Below are 19,888 nucleotides of genomic sequence, written 5' to 3'. Positions count from 1 at the left end.
GCAAACATCATAAGTAAAAATGTCAAGTAATTGAGGAAGGTAGAATTAAGTAATGTTCAAAAGCTTAATCATTTATTATGTCATTTTTTGTAGAATGAGTAAGTTTTAAAAGTCTCTTCCAATATTAAATTATTAAGGAATTATGTTTCTGTATATATCATGCAAGCATATTTATTCTTATATTTTATGTTTTATCTTTTCAATTTAACTGAATAGACACTATTATCTTACCATTCTTTTAAAAATGACAAACACACTTATATATATAGAATTTAGATCAATTTTTCCTCAGGACAAGGGCTTATGCAAAGATGAGTGAGTCAGCATTTATTGAATCTAAGGCTATGGGTAAAATGTGAACTAAGAATACACTTTTGTAGTTCAGGTCTAGTTTTATAAAACATGACTCTGAAAAGTTAAAAGCAGATACTGCTTTGGAGTTTTACCTCTCACTTCCATTGGATGATCATATCTTGAATTATTTCGTTCCACTCATAACTTTATTTTCTATTTATACTGATTTATTACTATGTATCTCATATAGTAATAAAGTATGAGCTATCATATTTTTTAAAAAGAGGAATAGTTATAAACATTATATATTGTCTCATCTTCTAACCATGATGAATAGTAACAAAGCCCTTTTTTATTTCTCATAATTTATAAGTAGATAACACTACTTATGATTTTCATTAGAGAACTGTCTGAAAAATTATGCTCTTTTTTTGCAGCCTCTTGAAGTGTTGCCAACATGTATGTTTTTTCTGAATCCAGTGTTGAATTTTTATACTCTGTTTTTTGTACGCTTGATTTCAGTGAGATGCTGGTTTGTGTCTCTCTTGCTTGTTTTTTTCTTTATGTTTTGTCCAATTTATGGGGTGAAGACTTGCATGATGGCTCTTTGTTTCTGTTATAGATAGGTTGGAATCTATCTTTGCTGTTAGTCTGCCAAGGTAGAATGGAGGAGTGAACTGAGACATGAACTCCTATCCACGTTTTGCCATCATCTAACTTTGTGATCTCTTTGGGCCTCAGTTTAATCTTCAGTAAAATAAAGTTGTTAAACTAAATGAAGTTGATAAGATATCTTCTGACTCTTAAAAAACAATCCCAGGATTTTTTGAATATGGTAAACACATAACATGAAATCTACCTTAAAAAATTCTAAGTGTACTGTACAGTATTGTTAAGTATATGAATATTTTTATACAGTAGATCTCTAGAACTTTTTTTTATTTTGCATGACTGAAACTCTATACTCATTGAACAGTAGCTCCCCACTTCTCCCTCCCTGACTGTCTGGCAACCACCATTCTACTTTCTGTTCTAAGAGTTTGACCACTTTAGATGCTTCATGTAAGTGGAATAATGCAGCATTTGTCCTTCTGTGGCTTATTTCACTTAGCATTGTGTCCTCAAGTTTCATCTAAGTTGTAGTATGTGATAGAATTTTTCTTTTTAAAGACTGAATAATATTCCATTGTATGCATATACCACACTGTGTTTATCCATTCATCCACCGATGGACATTTAGGTTGTTTCCATCCCTTGACTATTATGAATAATAGGACATGAATGTGGGAATGTGAATATGTCCTCAAAATCCTGATTTCAGTTCTTTTGCATAAACAACTTCAAGATCAATCATAGAGTAGATTAAAAAATTTTTTTTGGAGGAAACTTCATGCCGTTTCCCATAGTGGCCACATCTTTTTACATTCCCACCAACAGTGCACAGATGTTCTAATTTTTTCACATCCTTGTCAACACTTCTTATTTTTTTTTGATAATGTTAATCCCACCGGGTATGAGGTGACATCTCATTATGGTTCTAATTTATGGTTAGAAAGGATACTTAGTGTGATTTCAGTCTTAAATTTGTTAAGACTTGTTTTGTGATCTCACATGTGATCCATCCTAGAGACTGTTCTGTACGGACCTGAGGGAGAACATGCTGTTGCTGTTGGGTGGAATGTTCTGTGTGAGTTTGTTAGGACCACTTGGTCTATAGTGTTGTTCAAGTCCTCTGTTTTCTTATTGATCTTCTGTCTGGATGTTCCTTCCGTTATTTAAAATAGGATATTGAAATCTTCTACTATTACTGTATTGCTTTCTATTTTCCCATTTGGTTCTGTCAATGTTTGCTTTATATATCTGGGTGCTATGATGTTGGTTGCATATATATATATGTATATATAATTATCATATTGTCCTGGTGAATTATCCTGTTTATCATTATATAGTGTCCTCCTTTCTCTCTTGTGATGATTTTTGATATGGACAACCTTGCTGGCTTTTGGTTACCATTTGTATTAAATATCCTTTCACTTTCAGCCTAGTGTATCCTGAAATCTAAAGTGACTCTTTTGTAGATGTCATTATAATGGGATCTTGTTTGGGTTTTCAGAATCCATTTAGCCACTGTATGCCTTTTGATTGAGCAGTTTAATCCATTTACATTGAAAGTACTTAGTGGTAGGAAGGGACTTACTATTGCCATTTTGTTAATTGTTTTTTGTCTGTCTTATAGCATTTTTTTTTGTTCCTTGTTTCTTCTCTTGATGTCTTCTTTTACGTTTCATTAATTTGGTAGTGACACTTTGATTCCTCACTCCTTTTCTTTTTTCTTTTTTTCTTTTTCTTTCTTTCTTTTTTTTTTTTTTTGAGACAAAGTCTCGCTCTGTCGCTCAGGCTGGAGTACAGTGGCATGATCTTGGCTCACTGGAACCTCTGCCTCTCAGGTTCAAGTGATTCTCCTGCGTCAGCCTCCCAAGTAGCTGGGATTACATGTGTGTGCCACCAATGCCTGGCTAATTTTTGTGTTTTTAGTAGAGACGAGACTTCACCATGTTGGCCAGGCTGGTCTTGAACTCCTCACCTCAAGTAATCCACCCACCTTGGCTTCCCAAAGTACTGAGATTACACGCATGAGCTACCTCACCCAGCCACTCATTTTCTTTTGTGCATGTTCTACGTGTATTTTTTTTATGGTTGCCATGGGTCTTACATCAATATCTAACAATATTTTAAGCTGATAACAAGTTACATAAACTTCAGTCACATACATAAACTACTCTTTTACTTCTCCCTCCCTTTTTATGTTACCAATGTCACAAATTACATCTTTTTAATAAAGTTCATCCATTTACATGGTTTTTTTTTATGTTACTTATACTTTTGCCTTCTAAACCCTGTACCAGAATTAAAAGTGATTCACGCACCACTGTTATAATATTATAGGATTCTTTGTTTATATATTGCCAGGAAACTTTATATTTCCATATGCTTTCGTGTTGCTGTCAGGAGCCCTTCTGTTTCACCTTGCAGGACTACGTTTAGATTTTTTGTAAGGCATGTTTAGTGATGATGAACTCTCTCAGCTTTTGTTTATCTGGAAATATCATTATTTCTCTTTTTTTTTTTTTTTTTTTTCTGAGACAGAGTCTTGCTTTGTCGCCCAGGCTGGAGTGCAGTGGCACAGCCTCAGCTTGCTGCACCCTCTGCCTCCTGGTTCAAGCAATTCTCGTGTCTCAGCCTCCTAAGTAGCTGAGATGACAGACGTGCACCACCATACCCAGCTAATTTTTGTATTTTTCTTTAGTATAGATGGAATTTCACCATGTTGGCCCAACTGGGCTCGAACTCCTGATCTCAGGTGATCCTCCCGCCTTGGCCTCCCAAAGTGCTGGGATTACAGGCATGAGTCACTGAACCTGGCCTCTCCTTCATTTTTGAAGGATAGTTTTACCAGATATAATATCCAGTATCTTTGTTGGCAGTACCTGCCCACTAACTCCTGCCCACATCTTTCAGCACTTTGAATATATCATTTCACTCCCTTCTTGCTGGCAAGATTTCTGCTGAGAAATCTAGTCATAGTCTTATAGGGGCTCCCATAGCAGTCCTGTGATTCTTAATTAATTTGTTTATCAAGGAACTTGAACTCTGGAGGAGGGAAGAGAAAACATTGAGTTATATGAAGCCAGATCTTGAGACAGTCAATTATAGGGCACTTTCCAGCTTCTTTTACATTAAAGGTAAAATCCGAGTATTCATTGTATTTTCAGCCTCTGAAGGGTATAAGATTCAAGATTAGGAGGATCAAGAGCTGGTAATTGCATCTCAAGTAAATACATATTCATAAGGAAATAATTATTTAATTAATAATAATAAAAAAATTAGCCCATCCTTTATGCAAAAAGTATTTTCCACAGACATCTATCTGTATCTGTTTTTCCCTAGTGAAACAGTCTCTGTTTTATTTTTTCCATTTAATTGGGGACTTAATTTGGGCTACTATGCCTTGAGAACTGTGTTAAGTCAAAGATTATTTACTGTAAACATTTCCTACTTTGTTTATTTCTGAACTGGCCAGAGGAAAAGACACACCCTTACATACTTTTTTTAGGGCCAAGTCTCATAAAGGAACTGTGTACTCTTAGACATAAATACAGTACTTTATTTCTCTCCTGACACTATAATTACAACATTTGTTTGAAAGTCACACAACTAAATACGCTGGTTTATAAAATGTCACTAAATATACTCATTGCCCTTCTGAAAACTAAGAATCTGTCAGTGTGTCTTGGTAGAAATCTCTCTAGAAGGGGATAATGCATTGAGATCAGTGTAAGCCAATTTAAGATAACCGTTTGCTTTTAATTAAAATAGGAACTGAAAAGTCAGTTCAAAAATTTGTCTCCTTTCATTTGCCCAAGGTGAGAGTGATAGAATTTCTCTTCCAATCAAGTCTCTGCACTTGTTAAAAACATCATGCATTTTGGCTGTCTGTTGTGAGATCGTAGCTATTACATGCACAGCTCCACGTGCTGCTGTGGTGTATCGTGGTCAGGGTCATTAATGAATTAATGTTTAATTGTCAATGTCTTGGTGGTAAAGTTAAGAGGATATTTTTTCACTTTTGAAATTGAATTAAAATAGATGTCTTCTAAGTTTAGAAGGAACAGGCTTTCTAAGAATAGAACAGATAGAGAAAATTAACAAATACAGTGGGCCCTTGACATCAGCTGGTTTTTCCTCTGTGGATTCACCAACTGCAGACAGAGCATATTTGGGGAAGAAAATAAAAATAACAATTTAACAATAAAGATAATATGAATAAACAATATAGTACAACAACTATTTACATAGCATTTACGTTGTTTTAGGCATTATAAGTAGTATTGAAATGATTTAAAGTATATGGAAGAATGTGCATAGGTTATATGCAAATACTGTGCCATTTTATATAACATGCTTGAGCATCTCTGGATTTCGCTATCCATGGAATGGGGTGTGCGTATCTGTGTGTCTGACCGTGCTGGAACCAATCCCTGTAGATACTGAGGAATGACTGCTGGACAACAAACTTTTGAAATGTAGCATATGGCAAATAAAAATTTTTGACATTACAGTTTGTGCTATCAAGTAAGTGCTTTGATTATAGTAGATATTTAGCAAATAATTTTGAATTGAATTTTAAAAAACCATTAAAATATAATTTACATCTCATATAATTCATCCATTTGGAGTGTACAATTCAATGGCTTTTATTATATTTACAGAGTTTTGTAAACATTACCACAACCAATTTGAGAACATTTCATTACCCCCAAAAGAAACCCCATGCCCATAAGATATCACTGCCTGTTTTTTCACCCTCCCTGACCACACCCTGCTTCTTACTTCCCCTATCCTAGACAACCACTAATCTACTTTCTATCTCTACAGATTTGCCTATTCTGGGCCTTCTACTCATATAAGTGAAATTATACAACACGAGGCTTTTGTGGCTGTTTTTTTTTAATCTTAGCATAATGTTTCCAAGATTCATCCATGTTGTAGTATGTAACAATAGTTCATTTATTTTTATGGCTGAATAATATCCCGTTGTATGGTTATACTGTATTTTGTTTATTCATCAGTTGATGGGCATTGGGTTGTTTCCACTTTTTGGCCATTGTAAATAATGCTGTTCTGAAAATTCATTTACAGAAGTTTGTGTGGACATATGTGTTCTTTTTTCTTAAGTAGATAACTAGGAATCGAATTGCTAGATCATATGGCAATTCTATGTTTAACCATTTAAGAAACTGATAGAGTGTTTTCCAAAGGGCCTGAACTACTTTACATTACCACCAGCAGTGTAAAAGGGTTCCAATTTCTTCACATACTTGGCAACTTTTGTTATTGTCTATCTTTTGATGATAGCTTTTGCATGATGTGTGAGGTGGTATCTCATGGTTTTGATTTGCATTCTATCATGTCTGATGAAATTGATCATATTTTCCTGTGTTGGCCATTTGTTTATCTTCTTTGGAGAAAGGTGTATTCAGATTCTTTGCCTATTTTAAAACCTTTTTTTTTGGTAAATTGTTTTATTATTATTATTATTATTTTATTTTTATTTTGATGGAGTCTCGCTCTGTCACCCAGGCTGGAGTGCAGTGGCGCGATCTCAACTCACTGCAAGCTCCTCCTCCTGGGTTCATGCCATTCTCCTGCCTCAGCCTCACGCTACAGGCACCCGCCACCATGCCTGGCAAATTTTTTGTATTTTTCAGTAGAGGCGGGGTTTCACAATTATTGGGTTTTAAGAGTTCTTTATATATTCTAGGTACAAATCTCTTATTAGCTATATGGTTTGCAAATACTCTTTCCCATTCTGTGCATTGTTCTTTCACTTTCTTTATAATGTCTTTTGAAGGACAAGCATTTTTGCGTTGATGAAATTCATTTTTCCTTTTGTGGCTTGTACTTTTGGTGTCATGTCTAAGAGCTTTCTCTACCCCAATGTCAAAAAGACTTAATCCTATATTTTCTTTAAGAATTTTATAGTTTTAGCTCTTACATTTAGTTCTAAAATCCATTTTGAGTTAATTTTTACATGTTGTGTGAGAAAGGGGTCCAACTTGATTCTTTTGCGTGTGGGTATCCAGTTGTTGAATTCCAGCACTATTCCTCCAAGAGACTCTTCTGTCCTTATTGTTTTTTTCTGGGGATCCTTGTCAAAAACCAATTGATTATAAATGTAAGTTTTCATTTCTGGACTCTGAATTCTATTTCATTGATTTGTCTTTCTAATCTTATGCCAGTACCATACCGTTTTGATTACTTTAGCTGTGTGGTAAATTTGGAAGTGAGAAGTTTGAGTCCTCAAATTTGTTTTTCTTTTTCAGGATTATTTTGGGTATTAAGGGTTCCTTGCTTTTACACATGCATTTATGATCAGCTTCTCAATTTTTGCAAAGAAGCCAGGTGGAATTTTGATAAAGATTGCATTTAATTTCAAGATCAATTTGGGAAATAATTATGTCTTAACAATACTATGTCTTCTGATCCATGAATATATTTGTTTTCACATTTTATTGTGTTATGCATAGAGATTGAAATGAGGACTTAGAGGGAAATTTTTGTCCATTGGCTCCTTTGTAGTACACTGACTTTAATTACTTCTTACTGGAGTAACCTAATTGAATGTTTCATTTTGTGAAATTTTATTGTTTACATATCTTAAGTGTTGGCTGTTCATTAGCGCTTTAAACTTCTTTGAGGCAGGATATATCTTTTCATTTTTTTGAGACAGGGTCTTGCTCTGTCATCTAGGCTGGAGTGCAGTGGTGCAATCATGGCTCACTGCCATGTTGAGCTCCCAGTGTTAAGTGATCCTCCCACCTTACCCTCCGAAGTAGCGGGGGCTACAGGTGTGCACTACCATGACCAGTTAATTAAAAATTTTTTTTGTAGCAACAGGGTCTTCCTGTGTTGCCCAGGCTGGCCTTCAACTCCGGGACTGAAGCAATCCTCCTGCCTTGGATTCTCAAAGTGCTGGGATTACAGGGGTGGGCCACCATGCTTGGCAAAGCAGGACGTATCTTAACTGCTATCATATTTCTCAGAAGTGATGTTATAGTTGTTCAAGAAAAGCACTTTTTGATTGGTGTTTGGCAGCTAATTATAAAAGTGGTAGAATACTAGTGATGAAATTATCATTAGCCAATAATAGCTAACTGATATATTCTAAGTCTTCCAATTCATTCATATTCATATTATTCCTCTGGAAAAAAAGATAAATATTCCATTATGTATTACTTTTTTGTAACAAGGCATATGTAATATATTTTAAAAATTTATTTTAGGTGCCAAATCTGATTCCAGTTTTGATGTTCAAATTGGGAAGACCACTGGAACCTATACTATATAATGATATATTGTATAGTTTACCTAAGCTTGGTGTTCACAAGGTTAGTATGTTAATTAATTTAGTTGGGGAGAAAAGTGAGTCATGAATAATACATTGAATTCTTTTTAGTATTATGAAATTTTGAGCCCTAAATTTTGCCATAATCACTACTTCTCTTGTTGAGCTAGGAGGTAATATCTGAAGACAAAAGTATTTATTACAATATTTAATAATTAATTCTGTTAAATTACTTAGTATCCAAGTTTTCACTTTGGCCATTTTCTGAGATTAGGTCCTTATGTCCCCGGGATTGCTATCTAGCCCCTCCAACGCTATCTTTCATCCTTTAAGAAGGTGGGTAATATTGCAGCAAACTTTCTTTTCAGTCTTCATTTTATAACAAGGGGTTTAAAAATGCTTTTGGTAACCTCGAGGTTGTCTGCATTCACGTTTATACAACTAGAGTTTCTTGAATATTTTCTAGGTGTGTGTAGGACAAATTCTACGAGTAATACAACTACTTGGAACCACCCCACGACTAAGAGCTGTCACTTTGCGTTTGCTGACATCATTGTGGGAAAAGCAGGTAATTTCAGATATACACTTGCATTAGTATTAAATATATTCCTTTCACTGAAGGAAAATAATTATGTTATATATGGCAATGCTTTGGTTTAGTGGTATTAATGAGTGGCATCAATGATTGCATTGAAAAGGTTTTGATTTATTGTGATGCATTTGTAATGCAGTTAGTTGCTATTGACTTTCAGAGAAATTGAGAATATAAAATCTTATTTCTTTATTTCTGAAATGTATCTTTCCATTTGCTTGAGAAATAATGGAAATATAAATGATTAGAGCCTTTGTAATTAGGGTGAGATTTAGCCACTTTCTTCTTGTTTTATGAAATCAACAGTACATTGGTCTATAAGAAAATCCCCAGTAATCACTACAGCAATCTTCTCTGCTGATTAGAAGAACTACATTATAATTTGCAATGCAAATGGAGGATTTGGAGGTGAAAATGCTGCATAAAAGGAAGGTGATGATTATTCAACTCAAGTTGGGAAACTACCTTTTTTGTAAAATTGCTTTTGTAGGACCGAGTCTATCCTGAACTGCAGCGTTTCATGGCTATGTCTGATGTACCTTCTCTTTCGGTGGGCAAGGAAGTCCAATGGGAGAAACTGATTGCAAAAGCAGCATCAATCAGAGATATATGTAAGCAGAGGTATGATGTTGTTAACTCTTAGGAATGTATATCATGATATATTATTTTGTATTTAATTTTTTTATTGCAAGCAAGAGGCAAGAAAAGATAGGCAGAGAATATATGAGTAGTAATAATTTTTTATCTTAAGTTTTCTGATTATAAAATTTAATAATATTGAACAATAGCTTTGAGAAGTGTGTCTTTCCTTTTCAGGTCTAGTCTTGTATCTAGGTTTGTAGGATATTTATATCCTTTTCTGATTAATAATTTAATATTGCAGTAAAACATGTGATATTATGTTTTCTATTTTTCCGTATATGAATCCCTGAAAACTACACAGTAGACTGTTGTCATAAACTGTTCTTTCTTATATTCTCCCTTGGTTTAAGTAGGGAGATAAGTAGTTTTAATGGGGAGCCCTTATTTTTGACTTACTGCGTGGAATTATTTGTAATTATAACAAGGAAGAAAATGATGACGAATTTTTATATATGTTGTAAGCTTTTAGGAAAACATAAAGAAATTAGGAAGATGACTCTGCTGTTCTAGATTATGGATTAATAAACAGGGTGGAGGTGACAAGACTGAAATAATACAAGTCGAGCTCTACTATATCAAAACTTTTTTTCTTGCATGTGCTAAGATGAAAATGTTTACAGAGGAAATAGACTTGATGCATTTGAAATAGTTGTAGTCCTGCAGTTTCATTTGTTGATCAGGCCACTGCATTGAATTCTTGGTAACATCATTCTCACTTCTGTTAATGACAGCAGTGTGAATGCTACTTTCTGAAGCTGTGCAATGAATTGGCTAAGATGCTGATAACATGGATGATTCCTGTTTCAAGTAAAATTTGGATCAGAATATACAGAAACTAAGCCCTAGCAATTTTGCCTCTTTTCTAAGCTTCCATCTTTTAGCAACACAAAAATGACCTCAGTGTAAAAGAAAAAAAAAAAAAAAAAAGGGAATTACATGTGTATAACCCAAGGACTGGGAGTTTGAATTTTATTGAGCTATTGGCATGGAAAAAAATTCAGAGATGAAAGTTATTGGCTGACATTCTTATTTTATATAATTAAAGTTGAGGCTCAGAATAGACTGAATATCAAACCAGATCAGAGTCTACTGATAACTTATTCAGTATTCATTTCAGTTACTACCTCCAGATCTGTACAATTTTTTCATTTTGGAAAATTATTTCCACTTGTGGGACAGTGAAACAATAGAATTCTGACAGGTAATTTCATCAATTTACATTTTGTTAATTAAAGAAAAGATATTATTGAAAGGTAACAAGGAATTCAGGGAATAGACTTGCATAACTGTGAAATTAATGATATTCTGGCGATAGCACAATATATGTGGATTAGAAAGGAGAGGAGGGGTAGGAGGATGAGTGAATGAATTTAGCACAGTGTCTGGTGTGAGATAGGAGCTCAGTTGGTTATAGTTTTTATAATTTTTATCATTATCATCATTATTATGATAGGTGCAGCCACCCTAGTTAGTATTGCTACTAGCACAAATCATCTCCTGTTCTCAAATTCCTGCTTTTGTAATGAGTATCTGATACTATCAGGCAAGAATAGCTCTATCTTTACCAATAATCTCAATTAGGTAATTCAGTTCTTTTTACCATTAATACAGCCTTGAGTTTTTCTCAATTTAGACAAGAGGATTTGTGATTTAGGATGAATGAAATTTGTTAAGTGTCTTTTTGGGTTATTTCTGTATAAAAATGAGCATAAAATTATAGCAGAAAATGATCATGATGCACATTTTTGAAGAAAAAACATGGTGTTAATATTTGAGGGTCACCATTTAGTGGCACAAGAGTATAGAAAATGATGGATGCTTTTTATTTAGGCAAAAGATCTGGGAGTGATAATTGCTCTTTAGCATTAATTTTGCTTTTAAACTTTAATTTCTTGTAGGCCATATCAACATGGTGCAGATATGTTGGCAGCTATTTCTCAGGTGTTGAATGAATGCACCAAGCCTGATCAAGCTACTCCAGCAGCCTTGGTATTACAGGGTCTTCATGCACTCTGTCAAGCTGAGGTAGGCATTTTTAAATTGCTTTGGATAGTTTTGAAGAAAATCTTTTATAAGGCAGAGTGGGTACAAGAATGTAAGATTAGATTCAAATAACTGAAAGTCTGAGTGTTCATTCTCAGTGATTTTTTTCTTGGAAAAGTGAAGCAAGACCTACTTTACAATTTCTTTCTAGAAGGGAATCTTGAAACATCCCGTCATGTAGGCATTCTCTAGAGATCAAAGAAAACCAGACTTCAGGTTTTTCTTTGTTCTTATTTATTTTTGTTAAGACAAAAGGGAAAGTTGTGCCTATAGGAGAACTCTAGAATATAGTTGCTTCTTAATTTTGTGATGAGAAAGCTTTAGAAACAGGTGAGGTGAAGAAATTGTCGTGGGCCAATGGCACTTTTATAGCTAACAAAAATTATTGTTTGCTAAACGATTGGGAAAGAACCATTCATTCCTAGTGATTAGATTGAATAGAGTGGGTAAATGTTAGAACTAAACTTGTAAATCATTTTCTGAACTTCAGACTGTTCCTAGAATTGTAACACAGCAGAGAGAATCTACTGTTTTAGAGAAATGTGGTAATTGCACCAAAGATCATTCATTGACCTAACCAAACTTTTTGACTTAGTGAGCATACATACCCAATTGTAGTTTTTTAGTGAATGAGACTAAGTAGAATTCTCTCACCTTAAGGTTATGGTTAGTTATGGTTGACAATGATAGTAATGAATATAATGATATGATAATATAAGTGACAGCCATATTGAGTGTTATGCTCATGTCCTTGGGCTAAGCACTTTTTATGTATTTTTCTTAACAACTCTGCAGTATAGGGATTAACACCATTTTACAGATGAGGAAGATAGACCCCAGAGAGAGGATAGATATTTACTCAGGATCTTGGTTTGAGAATACACTTCTATTCTTTTTGGTGAACACTTATTTCAGCAGGCAGTGAAAATCATTGCTGTTTAAAAACTGATGTGTAGTAAGGACAATGCTTTCACATCATGTGCCCAATATTTGGAAAAGTTGTTAGAACTTAATGGCAAGGGGCCATTATAGCAGGAGAATACCACGCATACCCAAGGACACTTGATTTTACTGCTTCTATCAGTTATCTGAGATTGGGAAATATCTCTCTAATAGTTGTATTACTTTCATAATAAGTAATTCTATACTCTATGTTTAAACCAGCTTTGAGAGAAGAAAGAATTCTAAACTTTCACTTCCAAAAGGTGACCATTTTTACTGTTTTGCAGTATTTCCTTTTCATTATTTTTTCCTAACAGGCATCGACTCATTTCTGAAATCAACATTTTTTCTTACAATAAATAGTAATTTACCCTTATAGCTTTTATGATTCCATTGTTTTCTCTGCCTATCCCCTCCTGTTACTATAAGGCTCTATAGTTTATCAATGCTTATTAATTCATAAGAAATACCCTGAGTTTGGCACTGACATTTCTCATTCCATTTCTCTAAGCCATCATCATTAACTGTGGTTAGTACTGAAGATAAAGCATGTTTCTTTTTAGGCAGTAGTGTACGTAATATATATCAGTTGTTCTATGTGTCCTTTGACTAGTTTAGGTAGCTTCTCTGAAACTTCGTTCCTTCAAAGGAGGATAAAATAAGATTATACACAAAAAAGACGTAGTGTAGTATCTGCTCACGTAGGTATTAATAAATAATAAAGTAATACCACTAATCAGTTAAGTTCATTTTATTTTAAAGAATGCTTATTTTCCTACCTCTTATTTTTCATCTGTTCATTTTTGTCTAGAAAGTAAATTTTATTGATGCTTACTAAAGCAAACGATTTTATTGATGCTTACTAAGTGTTATATGCCAGTTTTTTTTATAGATATTATCAATGTCCAGAATTGTGGAATTTGTTGAAAGTGACTGTATTACTGTTACTTTCGACGATAATTTTTTTAATGTTTGGTAATGAATAGCTTTGTGTTTATCTAAATAAGTAGATATAATCTATTTTCCTCTGAGGCTTGATGATGGTAGTAATATATCTTTATGTTTTGTTTAAGGCTTTCCAAGCTCTGTGTGTGTGTGTGTGTGTGTTCATTACTTGTGAAGCTGCTGCTGTTATGTCCTGTGATGTGTGTTACAGTCATAAAGTATACTTGGTATTCCCGGCTCTTGCCATGCTGCATTTACTAATTTGTGGCTCATCTTTTGTTTTGTTTTGCGTCCAGAGTGCTATTCACAGAGGTCAGCTTGTATTCTGTGAAGCCAGTTATTTTGTTTTCTAATTGATATCATGTGTGAAGCGTGATGTAGCCAAGATTTCAAGAAGGAAAACATTCGGCATAGTTATAAATCCATTTCCCGGTAGCATTTGGTAATGATTTGTCTATCTGTTACTCTTTAGATCCTTAAGTATTGAATATAATTAGGTATATGGAAAGACAGCCTAATTTGGTGAAATAAAACAAATTAATAAAGATAAGAGAATAAATTGAATAACTCTATCTTTAAGAAAATAACCTTAGTTGGAAAAGTACCCAAAATTGGATTTTGCAGGGCTTTCCCCACTTTGCCTTTGTAAAATAAGTAGCTTTTTCCCCCCTTAGGTTTGAAAGTGAACTCTTTCATCTTGAAAGTTGTAATCATGAAATTCTTTTGTCTTTGCTTGCATCAGGTTAAGTTTAGAATTATTGCTGCTTAATTATTTATCCTAGACATCAATGAAAGATTAAAAGGGTGGATTCTATCTACCTTCCAATTCTGTCAAGGTAAAGATTGTGTTTTCAGTATGGGTTTCTTTAGTGCTACTTTGCTAAACAAACAACAGAGAGAGAAGGTTGTAGGAATCTTGGCTGACCATAAAGGCAAAAATTTAGTCTGGCTGTCTGGAATTGGCAAAGAGAAATTTGTCCCTTCCTTAATGCTATTGATGTATTGATTTGGGAATTTACAAGTTTGTTTTTAGGGCTGAATTGCTTTTAAAAAATTATAGCTAATGTTTCTTGGGTTCTGTGATTGTTAATATTGAGTGTCAACTTGATTGGATTGAAGGATGCAAAGTATTGTTCCTGGGTGCATCTGAGGATTTTGTCAAAAGAGAGTAACATTTGCGTCAGTGGACTGGGAGAGGCAAACCTACCCTCAAACTGAGAGTGTACCATTTATTCAGCTGCCAGCATGACTAGAGTAAAGCAGGCAGAAGAAGTTGGAAGGACTTGACTTGCTGAGTCTTCCAGTCTTCATCTTTCTCCCATGCTGGATGCTTCCTACCCTTGAACATCAGACTCCAAGTGTTTCAGCTTTTGGACTCTTGGACACCAGTGGTTTTCCAGGGGCCCTCAGGCTTTTGGCCACAGATGAAGGCTACACTGTCGGCTTCCCTACTTTTGAGGTTTTGGGACTCAGACTGGCTTCCTTGTTCCTTAGTTTGCATATGGCCTATTGTGGGACTTCACCTTGTGATATCAAGACTCCTTAATAAACTTCCCTTCATACATACATCTATCCTATTAGTTCTGTTCCTCTAGAGAACCCTAATTAATACAGGTACCTACTGTGAATTTGAACATTTTATGATATCGGGATTGTAGGACTTCATTTTATAGTGAAGAAACAGAGGTTCTGGCAATTTAACACATGGCTCACAAGAGTAGTCTCAAGACTCCGAAGTCTCATGCTCTTTTGTTACTCCCAGGCTTGTTTCCTTTGAAAAATGTGGGCATTGAAAGTAGTAATTTTATTTATCATTACACTATGAATTTGTCATTTTCAAAGGAAAATAATTAATATTCCTGCATTCCGTTTTTCATATCTTTTCCACTGAGCTTTCTCATTTCTTTTTGCCCCACCCACCATCATTTCCCTTAATTTTCTTCTTTCTGTCTGAATACAGAATGATGGCTCCAATAAGCAATAATCTTTTTATAAAGCAATTTTATTGAGATATAATTCACAAAGCATACAATTCATTCATTTAATGTGTATAATTTAATGAGTTTAAGTATATTCAGAGCGTTACACAGCCATCATCACAATCAATTTTAGGACACTTTTAACTCCTCACAAAACTCCATACCCTTTAGTTGTCACCCCTAATCTCCATATTCCACATTTCTCCTGGCCCTAGGCAACCACGAATCTACTTTTTGTCTCTGTGGATTTACTTATTCTGGACATTTCTTATAAACAGAATCATATGATGTGTTGTCTTTTGTAACTAGCTTCTTTCACTTAACATATTTTCAAGGTTCATCCATGTTACAGCATGTCAGTACTTTCTTTCTTTTTATTGTTGAATATTATTCTGTTTGGCTCTACCACATTTTGTTTATCCACTTATCAATTGATGGAAATTTGCCACTGACAGACAAATGGATAAAGAAAATTGTGGTGTGTATGTGATTGTTAATATTGAGTGTGTGTGTGTGTGTGTGTGTGTGTGTATGCATGTATGTATATACACCATGGAATATTATTCACCCTTAAAAAAGGAGATCCTGCCATTTGGGACAATGTAGATGAACCTAGATGACATTATGATAAGTGACATAAGACAGACACGGAAAGAAAAATATTGCATGATCTCTCTTATATGTGGAATCAGAAAAAAAAGAAAGAGCTCTGATACACAGGTATATAGAATAAAACAGTGTTTACCACAGCAGTGAGAGGGAAGAGGAAATAGGAGATGTAGGTTAAAGGATACAAAATAGAAGGTATGTATGAACGGGTTTAGATAGTGAATGTAAAACGTGAGGCCCAAAGTTAATAAAATTTTATTTTGTTAAAGATTTTTATTAAATAAGTAGATTTTGGCTGGGCATGTTTGTTCATACCTATGATCCCAGCACTTTAAGAGGTCAAGGTGGGCAGATGGCTTGAAGCCAGGAGTTTGAGGCCAGCCTGGGCAACATGGCAAACCTTGTCTCTATAAAAATATGAAAAATTAGCTGGGCATAGTGGCACACACCTGTTGTCCCCGCACTTGGGAGGCTGAGGTAGGAAGATTGAGGCTGCAGTGAGCCATGATTGAGCCACTGCATTCCAGCCTGGATGATAGAGCAAGACCCTGCCTCAAAAAAAAAAAAAAAAAAAAAGTAGATTTTAGCTACTCGTCATAAAAAAGTAACTATGTAAGATGATAGATATATTCGTTTGCTCCACTGTCATAGCCATTTTACTCTCTGTATTCCATGACATCGTGTTGAAAATCTCAAATATAAACAATAGAATATGTATTTAGAAATTGACGGACCTTGGGATTGTTTCTATTTTTGGCTATTTTGAATAATGCTGCAATGAACATTTGTGTACAAGTTTTTATGTGGATACATATTTTCATTTTGGTAGATAGATCTCTAGGAGTGGGATTGGTGGGTCATATGGTAACTCAGTGTTTAACTATTTGAGGAACTGCCAAACTATTTTCCATAGTGGTTGTGCAATTTTACATCTGCACCAGCAGTGTAAGAAGGTTCTAATTTATCCATATCCTCACCAACACTTTTTTTTTTCAAGAAAGTGATTTTATTTTTAAAAATTTTGATTTTTGTTTTAAGTTTTGGGGTACATATGCAGGATGTACAGGTGTGTTACATAGGTAAATGTGTGCCATGGTGATTTGCTGCACCTATCAACCCATCACCTAGGTAATAATTCCAACTTGCATTAGCTATTTTTTCTAATGCTCTCCCTCCCCCCACCCCCTCCCCCGACAGTTCTTGGTGTATGTTTTTCCCCTCCCTGTGTCCATGTGTTCTCATTGTTCAAATCCCACTTATAATTGACAACATGTGGTGTTTAGTTTTCTGTTCCTGCATTAGTTTGCTGAGAATAATGACTGCAGCTCCATCCATGTTCCTACAAAGGACAACATGCTCTCATTCCTTTTTATGGCTGCATAGTATTTGATGGTGTGTGTGTACCACATTTTCTTTAACTGGTCTATCATTGATGGCCATTTGGGGGTGATTCCATGTCTTTGCTATTGTGAGTAGTGCTGCCATGAACATACATGTGCATATGTCTTTGTAATAGAATAATTTATATTACTTTGGGTATACACCCAGTAATGAAATTGCTGGGTCAGATGGTATTTCTAGTTCTAGATCTTTGAGGAAAAACTGCACCTTCCACAATTGTTGTACTAATTTACATTTCCGTCAACAGTGTAAAAGTGTTCCTATTTCTCCACAACTTCACCAGCATCTGTTGTTTCTTGACCTTTTAATAATTGCCATTCTGACTGGTGTGAGATAGTATATCCTTGTGGGTTTGATTTGCATTTCTCTAATAATCAGTGATGTTAATACTAACATTTTTATTATCTGTTTTCCTTTTTAACTATAGCCATCCTAATGAGTGTGAAGTGATATCCCATGTAGTTTTCATTTGCATTTCCCTGATGACTAATAATATTGAACATCTTTTCCTATTATTTTTGGCCACTTCTGTTACCTTTTTGGAGAACTGTCTATTCAGGTCCTTTGAATATTTCCTTCTTTATTGCTTTTGACTTCCCTGATTAGCCAGGTTACATTTCATTTCTATAGGAATGATGAGTAAAAGAATTCTGTCCTGATGCCTCTAAGTAAGTGATACTTGAAAGCATGAGCTTGGTTTGTGGGCCTTTCACTACAAAGAGAGCTTATTAAACCATAGGAGAGATCAGATGAACATACATTATGTTATTCTTTGCTACTTTGTTCATGTGTAACATTTTCTTTGTTTTTATATGAAAGTAGCATAATGCTTTCAGCTGGAAAACTGCTAGGGATGTTTTAATAGTATTTGTAGCAGCAGTAGTAGGCACCTCTTGATTTATTGAGTGAGTGCTTTCGGTATAGTTAACAGCATATACTACAGTCATTATTATTTATTATCTCATTTAGTTCTTACAATTGAAGAAAACCCCAATCGTGACAGGTACCGTTTTCTTCTGAGAGGTTTACAAAAGTTGAATAATTGCCCAAATTCATACAGCTAAAATGTAGTAGTCAGGACTCAAACCCAAGTCTGCCTCAATACAGTTTTTATTAAGATAAAATTCACTTGCTGACATTGTGTGCTTTTGGTGGTTGTGTTTGTGTTCACTTTACCTTGTCATGTTGTGTTATTGGAGAAAACTTTTTTTGAGAGTGGTATTTGGACTTTTTTCCTATCCTTCTCCATTTTCTTTTTGATTGGTTAATGTATAAGGTTTTGCATTATTAAGACTTTGCCTAAAGGCCTTAATGAAAAAGATGTTTTGAGCTAAAGTATATTAATTTTTAGTGTTTTACTGATTGCATATTATACTTTATATTTTTAAAGGTGTGTTGAAGTGTTTTTATCCCATTTCCAAAGATGTTAGGTTTTTAAAGCATCACATTTACTTTGGGTAATGAAAAAAAAGGTGTTATCATTCATTATTCTCTCACAAAGTTGTTTTCATATCCCTTTTCATTGTATTTTCTTTACACATTATTTCACAGAGTTTCTATGTTCTCTAATTATTTTACATTTTCCTAGAAAGATTTTTGATGTAGCAACATAATTTAATGGCTTACTTTCCATTCAATGAAAATATTATTAGTAATCAAATGATTCATTTTTGATTGAATGTTTAAGCTGCTTCCCATTTTTCTCTCTTATTTATTTATTGAGATGGGGTCTTGCTCTGACACCCAGGCTGGAGTGTGGTAGTGTGCATGTCCACAGCAGTCTCTATCTCTGGGTGCAAGGGATCCTCCCACCTTAGATTCCCGAGTAGTTGGGACTACAGGTGCATGCCACTATATCTGGCTAACTTAAATTTTTTGTAGAGACAGGGTCTCACTATGTTGACCAGGCTGCTTGTCTTGAACTCCTTGGCTCAAGCAGTCCTCTCACCTTGGCCTCCCAAAGTACTGAGATTATAGACATGATAATCTCATGCCTGGCCTATGAGTACCTTTAAAGGATGTTTTTGAAATTCATTTTATTGATTAGGGATCTTATTTAAATCCATAGCTTTAAAGCAATTCTTCTTTTATTTTTTTTGGACAACTTTTTCTTTTAAAAGAAGATGAAGTTGTCACAGTGTTGTTCTACAGGTATTTGGGTTTGTGGTTGTAAGTATACAAGGGATCCTCTTGATATCATAATCTCATAAAGGTTATTGTCTGTTCCCGAAGATGTTCAAATAGAATGGTTGGCAGCCTTTCAGCTGTGTTCTGGCCGATTGTCATTTATTCATTCTCTGGTAAGCAGTGGTGGTGAGGAGAGCAAGGGAAAATAAGTTGGCACAGCTTCTCCTTCAAACCCTGTCTGTTGCAACAGCAAACATGAGGTAAAGATTTCTGTAGGTAGGACACAAAATGTGTTAACTTTAAAATAAAAATATTGAAAACTTGATCCAGGCTGTGCAAGGCTTTTTGCATGTAAAGATTTATGAGACATTTTTGGCCTTCTAGGAGCTCACAGTCTGGTAGGGGAAA

The 19,888-nt window shown here is 34.7% G+C and overlaps 1 protein-coding gene across 6 annotated transcripts in view; it reads left to right on the top strand.

Moving 5' to 3' along the window:
• Nucleotides 1–19,888, top strand: part of FOCAD (focadhesin) — a 318,797-nt gene that overhangs the window by 125,602 nt on the left and 173,307 nt on the right. For 5 of the 6 annotated variants that reach the window (XR_012424668.1, XM_065530469.2, XM_065530470.2 and 2 more), the window contains 4 exons: nucleotides 8,139–8,243; nucleotides 8,667–8,768; nucleotides 9,283–9,413; nucleotides 11,333–11,459. Coding sequence is in view for 4 of the 6 variants with exons in the window: in XM_065530469.2 (XP_065386541.1) it covers nucleotides 8,139–8,243; nucleotides 8,667–8,768; nucleotides 9,283–9,413; nucleotides 11,333–11,459 (465 nt within the window). In the remaining 2 variants the exon portion in view is untranslated. Of the gene's footprint in view, nucleotides 1–8,138; nucleotides 8,244–8,666; nucleotides 8,769–9,282; nucleotides 9,414–11,332; nucleotides 11,460–19,888 lie in introns of those variants that run through there. The other variant, XM_074017373.1, reaches the window with a different exon arrangement.

The sequence above is a fragment of the Macaca fascicularis genome, chromosome 15, assembly GCF_037993035.2.
Source record: "Macaca fascicularis isolate 582-1 chromosome 15, T2T-MFA8v1.1".
Lineage (NCBI taxonomy): Eukaryota > Metazoa > Chordata > Mammalia > Primates > Cercopithecidae > Macaca > Macaca fascicularis.
The sequence above is the reverse complement of the archived record's forward strand: the minus strand, read 5'-3'. Positions and strand labels throughout refer to the sequence as shown.